Genomic DNA, 21055 nt, shown 5'->3' with positions numbered 1-21055 from the left:
CTTTTTAATGAAGTTGGCAATCAGCTAGTATAACACAAAGCAATCAGTTTTCCTCCTCATTTTGAACTTGCTAATGTTTGCTGAGAAGAGTGAATTTGAGTGAAGGTCATCACGTAACGCAACACTTAAAGAATTTGTCAGTGGATTGGAAGTTTGTTGATGTGGGTTGTTTTCTTCTTAGGGAGTTCGTTAGCTTTAACATTTTTATTTTTGCCAGAAACATGCTTGTTAGGCTCTTAAAATTATCTTCAATTTTTTTTTTTTTTTAAGAAAGAAATGAAGAGAAATTCTGGAGCTAACACCTATAAAATATGATCTTGTTTATGTTCTAGCTTATGTTATTTTCATTCAGCTAAAATTGAATATTTTCATCAGATGTACCACACGCTGTATTTATGACCACTAAATTCTGTTGTGTGGAAGAAATGGTTTTATGGTTCTGTTTGGGTTGGTATGTACAGCAGTCTGATATTTTATATTTATTTCTTCTTTTGGTGGTGGAGAGAGGACCCCACAAGTTATTTGTATAACTATTTAGAATAATGGTATTTATATAGTAAGTTGAATGTATAAACAAGTCTGGTCAACCAACTTTAAATTTAAATTGGGTTGTTTAACTTCATTCAGGAATTCTATAACAGATATGTTATAGTGAGCTCAGTGACCCTTGCTTTCAAAATAAAACATTTCCGAACATTCAAAACCCAGTGGTTATCTGAAACCTACAACAATTCCTTAAAAATTATAGAGTGTTCAACAAAAACTTTAGTCTCAACATGACAGTTTTGCTTGTTGGACCGATTTGTTTTAAGGAAGTGTGAATAAAGTTGACCACTTCTGAGAAATGATTCAAAGGCATTGTTTGAACGGTGATATTGGTTTCCCCAAGACTTTAAAATACCATCCCTACTATACTATGAAATGATGTAAGCTAGAGTACCATTGCGATCAAATTCCATTACAATTAATATTAATGATAAAACCCAGAAATGTTACTAACCTCTTTGACTTTCAGTGAATGTACAAGTATTTAAATGATATTTTTTTAATCAGTAAATTTGAATTAGATTTTAGGAGTAAGTTGCCAAGCTTGGTCAACACATTTTCGGATTACATTTACAATGTCATCTAAATAGTAGAAGGTTACAAGAATCACTATCCTTTCTACCTGGATATTAATCTAGATAGTTCTACTAGAAGACCTTTGAGAAAGCCAAATCATAAGTGTATCATAGAAATCTCAGAGTTGAGGGCATGTTGACCAGAAAATATAAACTAGTATCTGACATTGGCACATTTAAATTATTTATAGTGGGGCCCTGAACTAATAACATGTTATAGGTAGTACATGTTGCTATTAAGCAGTTTACTGAAGACACATGCAATATAAAACTAAGTTTTTTATACATAAATTATGTAGACTATTATAAATAACCATGTACTGATACCTAGATTAAAATATAATTAACAACTCTTTACTTTTGTTATAGATATTTCTTTTTTAAATTATAAAACTTGAGCATTACAGATATGCTGAAATCTCCTTTGTTCCCATCTCAACACCTAGTCTCTCATTCACTCTTTAGAAACACTGCAAATAAGGATTTGATGTGTGTTTTTCCAGTCCATGTTGTTATATACTGTAAATCAATCTCTCTCTCTCTCTCTCTCTCTCTCTCTCTCTTTCTCTCTCTTTCTTTCCGTCATTGCCATGTGATTTTAAAATACACACTTGCACACATATATTCTAAAACTCTGCATGCAGTCTGCAACTATTTCCTCCCTAGCCGATATTACGCTTTTATGATATTTGCACATTAAAATAAAAATTCTTTCATTTCAAATATCTTTTTAGGTACATTTTATAAATAGATCTCAATTTACATATCCATTTCCCCATTGAAATCATATTGATTGTTATGCATTGTTTTTGTTTTCATATTGTGTTTTGTTAATAAAAACATTGCTGCAATAATCATCTTTGGATTGAGCCTTTTAACACATATATGCAAGAGTTTGTTTACATACTTGGGTTCAGTACTTTAAACCATGATCCACAGTAGAAAGCATCCACATATGCATAAACATATACAGACATGTACATACCTGTGTATATGTTTTGTTTTTCAAAATTCTAAAGGTTTTCTATGATTTTAGATAAGTAGAATTAAAAACAAACTCTAAGCTCAAAATCATTCTATTTTATATCTCTGCCTCAATCCAAACCAGGATTTCCAAACAGAATGTCTTTCTAAGACCTTATAGATCATCTAAGAGATAATTAAGTTTATTCTGAAAATCAAATTAGTATTTTCTGAACTTTTTCCTTTACTTAAAAAAGGCAAGCAGGATTATCTGGAGAAAGTGGCAGCAACCTTCCCATATAGACTATTATACCCAAACACCATTTATCCAACTATATAAATTCTACATATATAGAAAGTGCTAGAAACTGCTGGTTACCTCTCTTGTTTGTCTTTTCTATTACAAGTTCTTAGGAAAGCAAAGACAGTTCCTTTTCAATGTAGTAGTTGACAAAAGTCACAGAAACACTGAAACAGTAGATATGCACAGATGCTCTAAAGAACAGGAGAATGTTTTGGTGAAACTTATTATCTTTCTATGTGAGTTACTTGAAAAAACACCTTTAAAAGTGTCCCTGACCTATTGTAATACTAGATTATTGTTTATTCTAGTTTCTATTAAAAATAATTTGGATTAGAAATCAAACAATAGCATTTCTTATCCCCACATACACTCACTTAAATTTTGCATTTTTTTTTCCTTTTTAGTTTCTTAAAATCCCTCAGCAAGTTCCTTGAAGTAAATCCATTTGAAAGTATTCAAGAAAGGAAGCTCAAGAAATAATTACTAATTTTACCGCTTCATTATTTGCCTAAACTGAAGATAAAATGTGGCATAAGGGGTTATGCTTCAAAGAGAGACATGACGCAATTCATCTTCCCTTTGATTCTACTACTGTCTTGATTTATGAGTTTCTGAGAGAGCCGCTGCCACAGCCACACCTTACCAGGATCAGGGAAACTGGACAGAGCGAAAGGAATTTAAAGCAAATTGCATTTATGGCTTTCTCAACCATACATTGTGCGAATTCCCTAAATAACTGCTTCCAAGTCTCCTTCACTTTCTAACTAGACACAGAATTCTGACATCCTTCACGGAGTAGTGCTTCTCCCTTCTCTTTGCTGAAGGACCAGAACTGGCCCCATCAGTCACAGGCTGCTACTTTTATAAAATATCATAAAAGTGAATTAGCAGGAGAAATAGAATGAAAAAGACATGCACAATATAAGCCACAATTCTTTATTACCTTCACCAGATGTAAAATTGCTCTCTTAAGTTGCCATGAAAATTTCTAAACGCTGCTCACTCTCAATTTCTGTACTTATCTCACTACAGACCTGTAAACAGTCGTTGGACAAGTACAGATGTACAGAACCACACTTTGAGAAGCACTGAGTCATGAAACAAAATCGTCTTGCTGGCCAAAAGTTCTCATTTCTTTGACTAAGAGGAATAACAAATAGTGTTAGCATCGTTCTTTACATTTGTATTGAGGCGGAAGGATGGAAAAGACAACTTTCCTCAAAAGATAGTCTGAGAAGGTTGTTCATTCATCTGTACTTAGCTGTGAAAATGGATTTTCCCGCCAATTTTGGCCACAGGGTGGAATGCAGTGATTCTCAACACTTAAGGGGCAAAAAAATCATCTTGGGGAGGTTGTAAAAACATGCTCATTAGGGTCCCAACACCAGAGACTCTGATTTAATAGATTTCCTTCATGCCTACTATTTCTGTAGCAGTTTCAATCTTTAACACCTTTAGACACTCATACAAGGTCAATATAATTACTCCTAATTTCACAGATGAGGAAATGTGGACTCAGGGTTTTGCCACAGATAAAGTATTAAACATAGAATTCAAACCTTTTAGATTCTAAGATTAGTATTATTTATTCTACGTGTGCAAATGGGTCTTGAGTCTTAAAAAGTCTAAACTGTTACTGGGATAGGAATAGATTTTTTTAACTTACCGCCACTTAAAGTTATTTATTCCCCTAGCAATGATTGCCCATATACAATATAAATGTTTCTGAAGGTGACAAAATGTACAGTCCTTTGATGCTGTAAATGTTCTTTTTCATAACAATTCAGTCACAGTCAGAATATTATTCAAGAAATAGCTTACTTTCTTGGAGTTATGTCTTCTAAGGAATTAGAGATTATTTAATTAATTAGCTATTACAGTGTACCAAGGCTCTGACAGCTGATTAAAGAAAGTACTACTCTTTGCAGGCAGGAGATCAGCACCGTATGTCTTGATGAAATTGCACTGGACTTCGATCACTGAACCTAAATCTAGCCATAATTCAGTGATTCACTATTTGTATGATTTGGGACAAATTACTTTATCTGTCACCTACTGGTTTCTTTACTGATGTCATTCAGATAACACCTACAACATGCAAGGCTCTTATGAAATTAGATTTAAAAACAGTGAGTGTAAAATTGCCTTCCTTATTAGCCCCTGTCAATTAGTTTGTGATACACACACACACACACGGATTTTTTTTTAATAAAAAGGTACACATTGTGTATTATCATCTTCCTTGATTTATAGCAGTTACAGGGAACTTGCAGTGGCTCCCAATGGAGAACTTCTTTACAGTGTAGGTGATCTAGAGTGTAGAGTCTGTCTCCCCCAGGGCTTGGCTTATTTATTATCACTGGAGATAAGTAAAAAGCTGGACTGCAAGTTGTCACAAATATTGTAGAGCTTGGCAAGTACAGGTAGGTAGATGAGATGGTTCTAAGAATCCTGTATTGTCAGGGCTGTATACCATAGTACTACAAACTGGGTGGCTTAAACAACAGATACTTATTTGCTCAGAGTTCTGGAGGCTAGAAGTCCAAAATCAAAGGGTCAGCAGGGCTGGTTCCTTCTGAGGGCTGTGAGGAAAGGATTTGGAAGTTCCCGGACTCTCTCTTGGCGTCTATTAGGTTGGTGCAGAAGTAGTTGCGGTTTTAACAATGATTTTTAACCTTTAAACCTCAGTTACTTTTGCTCCAACCTAATAGATGATGTTCTCCCTGTGTCTTCACATCATCTCCCCTCTATGCGTGCCTCTGTGTCAATTTCCCATTTTTATAAGTATACCAGTCACAGGACTCACTAATGATCTCATCTTAATTACATCTTCACCAACCCTATTTCTAAATAAGGTTATAATCTAAGGCACTGTGGTTATGAATTTTGGGGGGACACAATTCAACTCATAACGCTATGGATCGATGATGAGCATCCTTATGAGAAAGATAAGTCATAAATCTCAGTTTTCTCTTAGTTCTACACTTACTAGCCACAAAACTGGAAACCTCTCAATCATCCTAGGCTTAGCTGTAAACCATTAGGTTGGTGCAAAAGTAATTGCAGTCTAAAAGGTTAAAAATAATTGCAAAAACTGCAATTATTTTTGCACCAACCTAATAAGTGAGTTGGAGTAGGCACAAACTAAGCCTAAAAAGTTTCTTTCATTTAAAAAATGTTTATATCTGAGTGTGAGCAGGGATCTCCAAAAGAGCTCTTGGTTCACAGGATAAGCTATGAGCTTAGATATTCTCTTATTCAAGTCCCCTTACTTACCCAGAATCACAGTTAGTAAGAATAGGTCAAATTTTTGCAAGAGCAAAGCGTCAGCTCATTATGCTTAGATTGACTGATAGAGGAAAATAAATGTATAATGTTGATTATACCACAATCTTTAGTGAGAGGAAGATATTCATACATCACAGTATCTCTGGAAGGATAGATACAAAAGCAATTCACCACACAGATTGTCACTTATGAGAGAACCGAGTAGCACGGAAGAGCAGTAAGGGAAACATTTTTCTTTTTATGTTTGAACCATAGGAAAATGTGTTACCTGCTCAAAGAGGAAGCAAGTGTTTAAACAGAAAAATATTCGTGTATTTTGTATTTGTTTAGCCTTTTATTAAGTCACTTTGTGTTTTGGGGGTCATAATAAGTAGGTATGATTTTTATAAATTTTTGGTTTCACAGAAAGCTGCAGAGCTCAGCAAACACGTTTCAGTGTAAAAACATATGATGAAAGGAGACTTCATAAGCAGATGTTTCTGAAGAGGCTTTTGCTCTACAAATATGTCACACTCAATGCACAGAACTAGCTAGCAATCTGCTACATCTGTCTTCAAAGGACAAAGAACCTAGCAATCAATACCATATGTACTATGGCATTTTCACCTGATAAATGTCCACACCCTCTACCAGTTGTGGCTAAGAAAGACAGGCTTATTTTTCTACCCATAATTTCAACTTGGCTGCCTACCTATTTTAGTGACAGCAGCAGTTGGAAACTTAGTAAGAGCAGTTATTGATGTGTAAACTGAATTTAATTAATATCTCTTTGAACCAAACAAATGCAAGTGTGCTTAACCACTGTTTCTATAACTCCACCACTGGCAGATGATGGGAGACATCTCCATATCTGGAGCAGGTAACAAAGTACAGGGATACTGAACAGAGCAATAGTTATGAAAATTTTTTGAAAGGGAAGGAAACAAAGTGTAACAATAAATATGATGGCATTTCCATTTTAAAGATGGAGAAAATGAAAATCCTGAAGGATATATATCCAAGAATAACAAAAACTTGAATTTGAAATTTCCTATTTTGGGTTCTGTATTTTTTTCATATACCTATAATATTATAAGTGCATATTCAAGCTATAGTTGTAGAATAATCTCTACATATTAAGCACATTTAATGCTACTCTTTTAGAGTCGTAGAAAATCCTGAAGGATATATAGATCCAAGAATAACAAGCTCTTGAATTTGAAATTTCCTATTTGGGGTTCCATATTTTTGTCATTCACCTATAAAATTATAAATGCATATTTAAGCTATAGTTGTAGTATAATCTCTATATATTAAGCACATTTAATGCTATGCTTTTAGAGACCTGAAGTGCCTCCCCAATATTTTATAGTGACAGCCATTCTGGATTCACATGAAATAATTGATGGATATTATAAAGGATGGATTTTAGAGTACATTCTTTAGACAATCACTAGGGGTTTCATATCGCTGCTCTTTTACATAGCCAGAATAAATACATACATGAGTCAACAAAACACTATGGATGAAAATTAAAGGGATGGCTTGATGCTATCTATGATTGCTTATATTTCCTAATAATTGCTTAAATTAATAATTTTGATTAGATGTAAATAATCTACTGTATAAAACCAGTGAGTACTTTAGATTTGTTTTTGAGACCTTTCCATCAATTGTATTTCTCATGGTACAACTGTAATAGCTATTTCTTTATATTAATTATCTGTCGTGCATTTTTCTTACCTATTTATCTATCCATCCATCCAGGTATCTATCTATTCTCCACTCATTCATTAAACAAATGTGGGTTGAGTCTTTGAGATGTTTCAGGCTCTGTATAATGGCTACCTTACCAAACAAGATAAATACGATATATTCTCATATCAGCTCCCAAATTAAACCTTAACCTTTACCCTATAGCTTCCCTTTGGCCACCTCCAAGTGACCTCCCCATCCCTTGAAGTCAGGGAGTATTTACTTTCAAAGGAATTTACTTAAGCACTTAATTACAGAGTGCTTTATGGAATAATTATCTCCTCCACCCCATAAATGAGGCAACCTATATAGATAGATAGGGTTCCTGCTTGCATAGGGCTGATTGGTAAAACATCTAGATGTTTCACCAGTGAAAGATAGAAGTGTTTCAAAGAGTGAATTATCAATTATGTCAACGCCATGGATACAAGAATCATTCCTCCTCCTCCACCCCCTTTTTCTCCTCCTCTTCCTCCTCCCCCTCCTCCTTTTGACCCTTCTCCTCCTCTTTCTCCTCCTTCTCCTTCCCCTTCTTGTTTTTGTATTTCTAGGGTCTACTGTAGTGCCAGGCATATAGTCAGTGCTCAATAAATACCCAATGAGTGAATCATAGAGTGAGAGACGAATAACCTCTTCCTCCTCATATTCTCCATTCTGTTTATTAGCACTATCCTTATAACAGATGCTTTTGATTAAGTCCAATGTATGTCATCATTCTTTTTGTTTTCCTTCCCTCTACCCACAAACGTTGAAAATCTCAGTCCCCACCCCTGACGTACGGGATCAGAATCTGCCTTTTAACCCACTTCCCTCTGTGATTCATATGCACCCCCAGAGGGTGAGAAGCATTGCTACAACTCACATAAACTTCACCTTCCTGTCCCCACACTGATAAAACTCTTGAACCCAAACTAACACTATACTCAAGTTTCTAGGGAAATTGGTGTTTTTCAGAAACATGAATAGTAAGAACTAGAATAGAGTCACATGGTAGGATTTGATCTCTTTTCCTCCCTCAGTTTTTCTCTTTCCCTTCCCTTCTCCCTCCTGCTGCCCTTTGCACCCTCTCCTATAATGAAATCTTATTATACAGAGGAGCAGCACAGAGTCAAAATTCTGCACTCATTTACTTTTTTTAATGTTGAAGAATATTAGCCAAAACTAACGGAATGCGAAATAGACACGCTCCTCTATTTGCCCACATTTCTGCCTCTTCGCCCTCTGTGCAACCAACCTCCTTACTTTTCCTTGTGCATCTCCTTGAAGGGAGGGCTCAATATTTACTGAGTACCAGGTATAGGCAGGTGCACTAGGTCAGTTTATTCATTTAATCTTTGTGCCAACAGGAAACACAGCTATGGAAGGAGAGCAGGGAGTCAGGCTCACAGTCAGTGCCCATGAACACATTCCCCAAAAGTTGTATCTTTCCAACAACATTTTGAAGGTCCATTCATCTCATAACTACTGATCAGAATAAGAAGAAAATATGTTAGAAAAAAGAAAAACAAAAGGGCAACCGTGAGATCCCGGGGGGAAATGATCAAGGAGGACAGCCATGTTTTAATGATTAGCTCCCATTCTAAACAACAGCCCAAGGCCTTACTCAAGCCCATCCTTGATGTCAGTCTCCAGCCTTTTAAACCTCATCTACCCCGTGATAACAAACCTAAGAGATATTTAGTGATTCTCATTTTACAGGACAGGACACTGGAGTGCCAGTGGATTTAGCCTCATGCCCAGGATTGCAGACATGTTCAGGTTTTTCTGAGTCCACTTAGCCCTTTCCATTCTGCCATCATGACATGTCTGCTGTTGGCAACTCAGCACCGCCTCCCTTCTTCTGTGTTCCCCCTCCCACCACAAAGACTGGAAGCCCGAGGTTTACACGACCACATATCTCTGCCAGCAGTGCTCAGGCTTCGATTCCACTAAGGATTACATTTACTGGGATATGGATGAAAGCAACTGGGTGTTACTGGATGTCCTGTAGTGCTGCAACTTTCTGATTCCATGAAAGGAAGCAGAGAAAACCAAGAGCCAGCAACAACTTTCTCTGACCTTTGTTCATCCAGCACCTCCAAAGGTATTGTAAGCACTTAAATCCATATATGAAGCCCTTTTCTACTTACAAGCCTAAAATCATTGCTATTTTTCTCACCAAACCCTCATTAAGACAACCACACACGGTGTGTCACTACTGTCCCCAAGCTGACATTTTATCCTATGTACATCTTTCTTCATAAAAGCACCCATATTTACAAATATGTCTTTATTTGTCCAACTTCTCCTTTATAAACTGAATAATTTCATGGCAGAAGTCGTAACATGATTTTTGTTATCACTATTTCTCCCACATAGTAGATGCTTAATAAACAGCAATTAACGGAATGGACCAAGTTGACACCATCCCTTAACATTTCTTCCCTAAACATCATCTTACTCCTAGGATCGGTTCCTATCAAGAAATAAATACTCTGAATGGGATCACGGGGATCAGAATGGTCCTAAGCACTGAAACTCCAATATCTTAAGAGACTGAGGAAGATGGGAGTATAGGAGGAATTCAAGGAAAGCTATCTCTTGTCTGAAAGTTCCTGGAACATTTAGTGATACCATATCCCTACGTCAAGAGAACAGCTTCTGTTGCTATTCCTTAAAAGCTGGCTTTGAGTAGAGTAAGGGAGTCTAATGGTTTTATCAAATATCCTCTTTTACATCCATATCCCAGCTCAGATCCTACATCTGTTTTCCTTCCCCCCCTAAGTGTACTTATTTTTACAGATGTTTCATTAGTCTTCCTGACTCACATTCAAACCCAGTAGATTATGCTCTTGTGGAAGGATAATGATCAGATATCCATTTATGTTTTTATACATTTTATTTTACATGTGTATATTTCTTTCATATTTCCTTCACCATTCTGCTTCACTCTCCCCCAAACAGACAGATAATTCCATACTCATTTCTTCAGAAGAGGAATAGAAGAGGGAGACAGTTTCCGATCATCATGGACTTTGTTTCAAAAAGGTCAAGTGGGGGAAGGTCGTTGGGTTGCAGAGGGGTTCATCATTTTCTTGGCAAAATCGTTATAGCAGTATGGCACATCCAGGCAGGAGGGACCACAGACAATCTCAGTTTGTGTGCCCAAATCTGACAGCTGGGGCCGAAAGGGCCATGCTGACCAGGTGTGGACCCTCACATGAACGCCTCTTTGGAGAAACAACTTGATGACCAGAGGAATTCTCCTACCAAAAGCTAGGTGGATAACCTTTAGATTCCTGACTCTTAGCACACCGTGACAGAATTAAATTGCATTTCCTTCCAGTCTGATGGCATGAGCTTTTGAATCAGAAATAAAATCAACTTGCATTAAAAAAAAAAAAAAAAAAAAAAAAAAAAAATATATATATATATATATATATATATATATATATATATATATATATGTTTCCTACACCTTGAATTTGTGGATTAAGATCCACAGTTGCTATAACATCAAGAACTCAGGCTTTTATTTAGAGAGATGCTCTATGCCTTAATTCTGAGTCCAAAGCCACCTAATTATACACTTTGTAACCACTCTCCTCAGCAGAAGCCAGGAGTGTCTTAATCCATGGCTGACAATACCTTGACTAGAAGGAAATAATAGGTGTAGCAATAGAGGGTCTCTTGGTTTAAATGCAACAAATACCAATTCAACACAAAATCCATCATAGAAAAAAAAAAGAATCAAGTCAAACTTTGGCAATCAGTTAGTCAGTGAACTGCCACATTCAAAATAAGCAGGGTTTACAGTCTACTTTTGAACATAATACCTGTCACTCAAGTGGTGCTTGTTATATGCTGAGCCCTATTCTAAATGATTTAACCCACATTCGCATCACCACACATCGATAAAGTAGGTTGTTAGTCCCATTTTACAGATGAAGATATTGAGATATACAGGGATTATGTGACTTACCCCAGGTCATATTGACTGTAAGAAGCATCTCTGAGATTTGAATTTACACAGTCTAGCGACAGAGTCCAGCTTGACCACCACCCAAAGCTGCCTTAGCCCACGAAAGCTCAAATATTTTGGTATAACTCTCAAAGGTAGAAATTATCAGGTCCACTCCCTTTGTTTTAAAGAGGAGGGCAGAGACAGTAACAAAGAGGGTAAAGAGATTTGCTCAGTGTCTATAACTCAGCATATCACTCAACTTTGTTTTATGACAAACAACACTCAATCAAATTAATCATTTTGCTTTTAATGTTTCCCAAAGGGCAAATCAAAAATTTTAAACCCAGCCTTTTACAGCCTTCCAGAAATTTCACTTCAACTGCTCTAAAGCTGACATGAGATCTGAGGAACAGGATGCCAAGTGGTCTCAGAGGCCAGCACCTTGATGGATCATCCACGGGGGTCTTGGAAGCCAGACTGTGCCAGGAAGCCACTTAACAGAAAAGCAGACAAGGAGCTCAAAGAAAGGGAATCCAGGGACCTTCAGTGAGGTCATTTAAGAATCAGGAAATGTGATGCTGAGCAATTTGTTCTCTACTTTTACTGAAGCACCTAGGATTAGAAACCTCCACTTTGGAAATATGATCTCTTCATTCATTCTTCATGCTGTTCTATTTATGTACCATTTCTTTCAAAATAAGATTCCTTTGGAAAATCCCTCACCTCCCCCCACCCCCCAAAAAAAGCAAAAAAAAAAAAGCAAAGCAATGATTGTGATTCTCCCTTTTTCCTTAATAAGGACTAGCACATAAGTATATGTCCCAAGTCACCATGACAAACTTTTATTAAAGAAAAGAGGACCCAGTACTGTCTTCTGAAGGAGAATGATCTAATTTGGGGCAGAATTTTTTTTTTTATTAAATCCATCATGGAGGCAAGGTGTTGCAACAACAAATCTGTATTATTTAGATCACTGACTATTCAGTGACCTCCCACTTTAGTCCTCTTCGCTTTGATTGTGTTGACATGTCCTGTCATTGATAAGTTCAGACCTGCATGATAATAACTACTGAAAGCTGAATCAGACCGTATTAGGGGGGAAAAAATGTAATTTACTGGTTTCTAACCTTTTCAACTCGTATTTCTATTTTCTTCCTAAGAATATGCTCAGTCGCACAAAAACAATGATGAATATGAGGAATCTGCCAACGTATAAAGACATGCTTAAGAGTGAAAATAGAGACAAGTAAGTAATTGAACTTGTGTTGAGAAAGCTGCTGACAAAGCCCCCAAAACCAAGGTAATTTAAGAAAGACTTAACCTGAGCAACTGCGGCGAGTAGGAGAAAAGAAAGAAAACTCTTGCTACTAGAACCCTGAGTTGTTTTAACTTAAGGAGGAAAAAAAAAAAGTGTTCTACACGTGGAATGAATCACTGCTGTGAATATCAGGGTACTCTTTATTCAATTAGAAAAGAAGTAATAGATTTTAAAATTAAAGTAGAGAGCCCAGATAGAAAAACCACACGTTTCAGTTTTTAGACATCTACTTGAATTCGAATGCTCTCTGTAACAAATTCATTAAATTTCAATTTCGATATATTCCCTCAAAATAATAAAATTTTTAGTGTTACCCAGAAAGACACTATCAGGGAGACATGAACTCATGATCAACCCCATCGATTGAATATCTTTTCATTTTCCTTGAAGGAGCCTGGCTGGGTGGGTGCGGGGGGGGGGGGGGGGACTTATATAACCAGGCAGGCACCTAACTTCATCACAGCTTTCAGACAATCATGGAATAAACAACTTAGCAAAGTAGAGGTAGAGACCAACTCACCCCTGGCCTATGAGGTTTTCCAGTCCTTAGAACTCTGGCATATGCAAATTTGACAGTGGGACTTACCGCATTAAAATTGGGGAACAGGTTGACTGCAGCCGCAGTGTCAAGAGGAAAAGGAAGAAATGGTTTAATATCCAGCGATGGTTGTAAAGGAGGGGCTGGTGGACGGACCAGGGCTGGGAGGGCAGGGCTCTGGCATGTACCACCTGCGGAGAGGAGAGCAAAGGGAGTAATCAGGGACATCTAGCACATTTAAAAAAAACCTAAAAACCAGAAACAAAACAAAACAAACAAAAAACAAGGTCTCTTTTGAGACCAAAAGACCAGCTTTGCGGGTCACTGGGAAAAAAACAAAACAAGACATGGAGTATGTTGACCTCAGCTGGGAACTGGCCAGTGAGCAGATTTGCCATTAGGCAGAGGAAGCTGGTTGAGTTGCTCCTTTTTCCTCCTTGGATTATAACTCTCTGGTTATGTAAGTAACAGTTAACATTTCAAACAATTCATACTCCCCAATCTACCCTTCTTTTCCTGCCTAGAGCTCTGGCTTGAGTCAACCACAAATCTGTCACCAAAATCCCTCCATTCAAAAGGAAAAGCCCTCCACGGCACCCCCATTCCTCTTTGTAAACTAACTTCTGCTCAGAATATGCATCCGGTCTGAGTGATGATTTTACAGACCTGCTCTTTTCCATCACATCCAAGTCTCTGGCAGCAAGATGACATGACCTGGCACAGAAAAGAAACTTAACCACAAACACAGGCAGTCATACCTTACTGCCCCGGCCAATGGAGGATTAAAACCAGAGCACCCAGCTCCAAGTGAGAGCAATTCCTGAGCTGTTCAGCAGCCCTGTGGCTCTGAGCATTCAAGGTCTACCTGCCCCCTTTCCCATCATGAGTAGGTGGACTTCAGAAGGTCACCTATGAGCAGGTAGTGCAAATATCATGCCAACAAGGTCACCCCCTTTGCATACCACAAAGGAACACATACTTTTGCCCCCATCACAAATGAACACCACTGCACTCACAGGCTGGAAGGCTGCAAGCCCACCTCGGCATTCCATCTCCCATCGTTTTGTAACATTCCCAAACATCAATTTTCTGTTAATTAAAGGCTGTCTGAATCCTACAAAATTCTTAAAATATGCAAGCATTCTTCTAATCTGAGAGGCAAGCAACAGACTGTAAAAACCTGCTGGTGAGAATCCAAGAAGCATTAGGAAAATAAAATGCAGTGTTTTTTTTCCCCTTACAGAAAAGAATTCTAAGAGACAGAAAAGAGAGGTTCATGTCTGTGTCACTTACTTGCCTATCATCTTGTTTTAAAAACAAAGCAATGTGGGACCACCACCACTCTCCCCGCCCCCTTTATGAATTACCTTTACAAATCTCACAAGCATCTCTCTGGCTAAAAGAACACAGACCATCAGCATTGTGCCCTAAGTTACCAGCACACAAGGTAAAATTTTAAAAATGATTCCCCAATGGTAAATCCATCCCTATTAGACCAGAGGAGCTGCTAACAAGGTGGGTGACTTAATACCTACAACAGAAGCCGTCAGCACAGGATTTAATTAACCATACCACAAAACCATTAGCTCTCCTACTTGCAGGTATAAAATCAGCTGGAGCCAAATTAACAAAAACAGTATTTTTCCCACTGATTTTACTTCCCTCTTCAAATATTTCTCAACAATAGCAAGGCCAACAATAGCAAGTTTGAATCAGCAAAACAATTAAAATAAAAAGTAGTACAAGTCAGGAAACAGAGGGCAGATATTAAAGCAGAGATAAAAGCAAAATATAACAAGTCTACATTCACCAGAACACACCATAAACTTCTTTTATTGTCCACCTGGTAGTATGTTGAGTGTGGGTGTGTAAACTTTGTTAGAGAGGATAGCCATAAAACTTTGGTAAAAGACGTGTCATGAGTTTAGTATTGCTAAACATTTCTGTTTTGATGAAAAGTTCAAGAACCAAAATGTTGCCCCTTTAGAAAACTCAGATGTAAAAAGAAGTACTGGTTGAAATCAGTGGTGTGGCTTAGTATGTCCACAGATAATAGTGAGCTTTAATAAATAATTTAAAATTATTTTTATCTGTGTCACATGTCATGATCTATAAAAGGTACTCATCACATTGATCCCAGAAATCTCAGAAATGAGGTAAGGGCTAACATAACATCATGGAGAGAAAAATAAGTTGGTAAACTCTTGAGTTGTTTATGTTTCTTCCAAAGAAATATTCCATTCTTATAATTACAAGAATGCAATTTAGCAGGAACATGCTTTGTAATAATTTCATTTATAAATCCTCATCTAGTTCAAGATATCCAAAGAGATTAAGAGATAGCACAAGCTTATTTTTTCATCCAGCACAATGCTCGGCACAAAGGAGAACTATATGTTGATTTGATTGCTACGTAAACTTGATTCCCACCTTCACTCTTCTGCTAGGATCTGTATTTCATTTACACTTACACATATAGTTCAAGACCCTTCCTCAATTTTGCGACCGGGGTTTCCTACCTGGGTATAAAAAAACATCAGGGTAGATCATAAATCTTTGGGAGGCTGGAGAAACTATTTGGGTTCATCTCTTCCTACCTGTTTGAAGAGAGAAACCTAGATCATTGGAAAGCACATGACACATGACTATTCTTTGGCCACTTGCTATACAGTTCTTCCCAGAGCCCCCGTCAGAGCTGAAGCACTCATTCTCCCGGCTGCTGGGAGAGCTGGTAGCTGATGACTTACCTGAGATGCTCTTCACAAATTGTCTTGGGCCAAAGGAAGCTGCCTCACCCAAGGTCAAACTCTCTCCCAAGTGGTGGGGTTAGTAGTTCACAAAGACTTATTAATGCAGAGGTTTAATGGCTTCCCCCCACCCCCACCCCCTTGTCTCAAGGCAGAACAACTCAGAAGCTCTGCTCTATTTAGATTTAAAAGAGAGTGTTTAGCTCCTCAGAGTATCTAGAATAGATTGAGGACTATGTTGTAATTGCATCACAATTCAACTTCTCTCTGCCTAATCCTGCATCGCTCACTCTTTATAGGAGATGTTCCCAAGAGCATTCCCAGTAAAGCCTGAGTCCATTTCCAGAAGAACATGACCTGTGACACCAAGGTATAACAATTCATAAGTCTAAGTGAAATGCTCAGTTGCTTTAAATATATAGGCACAAAATTGAAGTTACCTCTTAAAAATTAGCTGTGACTAACACTTCTCCTTTAAAATTTAGATCAGTCCTGAAATATTTTACTTGTTCCGATCTGTACATGCTCAGAATATTATCTGCAAATAGTACAAAATCAAAACCAGCAAATATAGCATTTCATCTGTAAAGCAGATTAAAATATACTCCTTGAGAAAATAGCTATTTCATTCCTTCATTTTTTTGAATAGTAACTATGGCATTTAGGATATGAATATATGTTTATTACCAGTTTCCTTATTACTAGTTTCCTTATCTTGACAGTAATAAACATCAAAATACATAGTAAGTTCATAGACAATGCTGTAGGTTAAAAGAGTTCTTTTGTTGTTCTTGTTTACGAACAGTGTTGCTTCATACATTGGAATGTCACACTTCTAGAAATAATGATATTCTTAATCTGAGGAAAGCATTTTGAAATCTCCATGGGTGGGAACTGAAAAAGATAATACATCCATGCCCTTTGTGTATGAAACTCTGCCTATATCTAGTTGCACGTATTTCATAGCCTATGCAATTTTACCTTATGCAGTTTTACAAGTTAAATTGTATCAAATTATTCTGATTTCAGAGAAATTACTCTCTCTATCCCAAATTTCTTATATCATTAAATTCAACCAAAACATTCACTGAGTATCAAATAATTATTGAACAATGAGTAAGATGTTAAATAATGAAAGTAAATAGGTAAATAGGATAAAGCGATCATTAAAACTCACAAAACTATCCCTTCTTTGATGTTTGTTTCTGTTAGATTATATTTGAAATTTAGATTGAACTATAGCACAAAGGTATTAAATATCACTTTGCTCTATTCACAAGATAGCTGTGTATTCACAAAGTATAAATTTGTGATTTTGAAAAATATACTGGAGTAACCTCTTTGTTAACAGAGTATTTAAAAACAGAGACTATCTGAGAAAGAGACACATTCATTTCAAAAGTTTGGATTTTTGGTCTCAAATTAAAATGTAAATGAGGAAGCCTTCGTTTTAACAATTTATGCAGATAAATAGGAATTCTAAACCAGTGGTTGTCAGGTAAAGCTTTTCATAGTAGAGATAATGTATATAAATTGCATAGCACAGTACCTGGGCAATTGATGCTCTCTAAGTATTTTTTTAATGAACCTAATAAATTCGAAAGGGGCTGTTCGGGTGAGTCCAGACATAAATCTGACTCTGAAAAGTCAATCAAGATAATTTTAAAGTAACTTCATATTCTTCACTTTTTTTTTTTTGAAATGTGCAGGAGATTCTTTACAATAAGAGGTTACTTTGTAAATATTTTGAAATATTCCTCCAGCACGGCATAGTGTTCTTTCCATAATACAACACTTTTAACCTTGAACTTCTGCACTTGATCTATTCAGAGTTCATCAGTCACACATTCACAGGCTTCCTGTCAGACAGCTTAACTTACTATTTAATCTTTCATTTTCCTAAAGGACAAAACCTAAATTCAAAATGATCAGGGGTTGCTGCTGTTAAATATTCATGCCAGTGTATGCTTCAGAACCATGAGTCATATAGATAGATAGATAGATAGATAGATAGATAGATAGATAGATAGATAGATGATAGATAGATAGATATCAATAGTGAGCTGTTACTAAACTACTTAGAATATTCATACCTGAGCATGCATATAACGTCAAGTCCTAAGTAGTTACTTTCAAAGCAATGAATTTGGTACACAGGGAACACTACTCAGTTTCACTTCTAACCATGTCCATTGTGGGAGGGAGGGGAACACTAGAAATTCTGGGGTATATGTGAAAGTGGGAATTAAAAAATTAGATCTGATACTACAAATATGAAAGTAGAAAAGAAATGATGGATTTGGGGCATGAAGGCAAAACTTGATTTGACTCAAAACCCTGGCCCTAGAGTGTTATAGTCAGTGTTATAGCCAGCCAGAGTGGGTAGGAGTGATTATAGAGAATACAGCTAAATTTTATAAATCTGTTGAGTAATTGGCATGGACTAGGCCTGCTATTCCCTTAATTCCCTTACAATGCAAAATAACTCTGCCAGGTTGAAATACCCAATTTTCAAACTCAAAAATCAAGGCTCTTGGACACAAAGTATGTTACCTAAAATCACATAGGTAATGGCATTGATCTGAACCTGAGCAACCTTAACACTGCTCAATGCACAGATGCAAATAGCATCTTAATGAAAACAAGAACAAACTAATATATAAGAACAAAAAAGAACAATCTACGAAGTCAGTTTTGTTATATTAGGCAAGCCAGTTCCCTTGCACCCAGAATGTAATGCATTAAAACCAGAAATCTTGTGAGAAGCTTTTAATACTCCTCAAAAAAAGAGTGGACACAATCCTTATAAAGGAGACGATAAAGGAATATTCAGTATTTATCACCAATATTTATCTACCGTGGGAACATGCTGGCACTGCCCTATATTTGAGAAAGAATCCAGAAAGACCCACATATCATATCCAACATGTTTCAAAATCCCTTGAGTTTACATTCTTTAACATCTACTTGCTAACTCAGAAAAATCAATATGTGTTTGTTGTGTTCCTTTGTTTTTCTGCCTCTCAAATACTCAAGGTTGTTGGTTGGGGATTACAATGGGAAGTTCGTTATTTTTTACACCTTGGTTCAGAAAAAAAGTATGTTTACCATGTTTCCTTAAACCTCAGTGATACAAGTTCCTATTCAGTCCCTATCTTTGTTTAAGTGTTGTTTCCCAACTGTATGATAAAACTAGAAACTTATTTTGAGATAAAATTTGAATTTAGTGTGAGTTGCTCACAATTGTTCTCTTTTGTTTTTATGTCTCCCCTCTGCTTTGGAGTGTTGCTTCACCTACTCAATTTTTTTTTTTTTTTTTGAAAGGTGATCTGGAACTTTCTACCTAAGGATGAAAGTACTCATCAGCCTGAAGTGACTTGCCCTTGGCAGGTCAATTCAAATGTTAAAGCAAGGTCTGATCAACAGGGGCCTTTTGTAGCATTAAACCACACAGGATGGTGACTGCTTGTTCACACATCCTGCTCTTGACCACAGAGTGGAATGAGGTGAGAATGAAAGTATGAGTCAGGGCAACTTGAGCACCATTCCGGAAACACTGATTCAAAACCATTTGCCCAAATCAACGGGTCAGTGACTTGATCTTTACCCATGAAAGAAAACAAATGTGAGTGATGCACATTTTCCCTTGTCCAAATTCTTAATTCAGTCATTTAAAGTTGTATTTAAATATTCTAGTAAGTCACCTCAAAATTCATTTTGGAAGGAAGCTAAGAAAGTAGGACTAATATTATTTTCTATGTCACTGCCATTGAACTCCATGACCAAAATTAAAATACTGCTATTATCTAGTTGCCAATATCCTGAGTCAAGAAAAGTGGAATCTCTCACTTCTTTAACCAATGGTCATGGCAATTTCTGGTACCTGGGAAACACTGGAGAAGGTTCCATTAAGTGTCTGAGTTAGGAGTTTTAGTTGCTTACTTCTAAATAGTCCTCTGTCCTTCTGCCCTTTGCCAAATAGTGTGTAAATCAGGATAAATACCGCCTCACAGGAAATCAAAAGATTTTGCTCAGAAACCTGCTCTCCAGTCAGTACTAGTGAATGTAAAAATATAACATTTTTCCTCTAGAGGAATTTCCCAGGATGTAATTTCACAAAATCAATTATAACTAATAAAAAAGGTGCTCAAGTGCTGAGCTGTGCAATATGAGAGTCATTAGCCATATGTGGCTATTTAAATTAAAATTAAGTAAAATGAAAAATTCAGTTTCACAGTCATACTAGCCACACTTCAAATGCTCAATAGCAATGTGGCTAGAGGCTACCATGTTGCATACTGCAGTTAAAAAAACATTCCCATCATTGCATCTATTGGACATTACAGCTCCAATGCAAAACCGACATTCTCTAGTGAAGAGTCATTTACAGATAAGGTGCCTGATACAGTCTGTTTCAGAATGCATGGCAGATAGGAGAGGAAGTCTGGCTTTCTCCTGGGCCGTTCACCTTTCGGGATTGAAGAGGAGTGCTTTCCCAGAGCCAAACATGGTCACTGGCAGAAGGTAGACACTGTTGGGATCATGCCAGAAAGGATTAGTCCTCCATTCTTAGGGAAGACAATGGCCAATTTATGAATCTTCATGTGATCAATGATGATAATACTCAAAGGGAAAACTGACTCTGGGTGATAAACACACAATGGGATTTATAGATGATGTAATACAGAATTGTACACCTGAAATCTATGTAATTTTACTAACAATTGTCACCCCAATAAATTTAATTTAAAAAAATGTACTTTTTACTGTAAAAAAAAATTTTTTTTCAATGTTGAAATCAATACTAATGAATAATGAGCGTTTTGGAAAAAACTGATACCACATCTTCAAATAAAGGATGCCAAAAGAGGCAAGTATGGGGTAAAAGGATGTTTATTACTATCTGATAATTCCTGCGAGTGCTATCGCAAAGCTTTTATTTTACCAAATTGTGTCACAATCCAGTCTCAATAATAACTGTTTAAAGCTGGCTAAGGTGGGTAGTTAAGCCTGCCTACCTATGTCTGTCTCTCAGAGTAATTTTTCCACAATACCTAGGCTTCACTCATCTCATTCTTTAAGGAGAGAGAGAGAGAGAA

At 36.8% G+C, this 21055-nt stretch overlaps 1 protein-coding gene across 5 annotated transcripts in view; it reads right to left on the bottom strand.

Annotated features, from left to right (window-relative positions):
- Positions 1 to 21055, bottom strand: part of ZNF385D (zinc finger protein 385D) — a 727500-nt gene that overhangs the window by 195429 nt on the left and 511016 nt on the right. For all 5 annotated transcript variants that reach the window (XM_088798315.1, XM_019726024.3, XM_074312787.2 and 2 more), the window contains one exon: positions 13258 to 13400. In XM_088798315.1, coding sequence (XP_088654441.1) covers positions 13258 to 13400 — 143 coding nt within the window. The remainder of the gene's footprint in view (positions 1 to 13257; positions 13401 to 21055) is intronic.

This window comes from Rhinolophus sinicus, chromosome 5, assembly GCF_057876585.1.
Source record: "Rhinolophus sinicus isolate RSI-liver-muscle chromosome 5, RSI-T2T, whole genome shotgun sequence".
NCBI classification, from domain to species: domain Eukaryota; kingdom Metazoa; phylum Chordata; class Mammalia; order Chiroptera; family Rhinolophidae; genus Rhinolophus; species Rhinolophus sinicus.
Note: the sequence above shows the minus strand (reverse complement) of the source record. Positions and strands in the feature narration are given on the sequence as shown.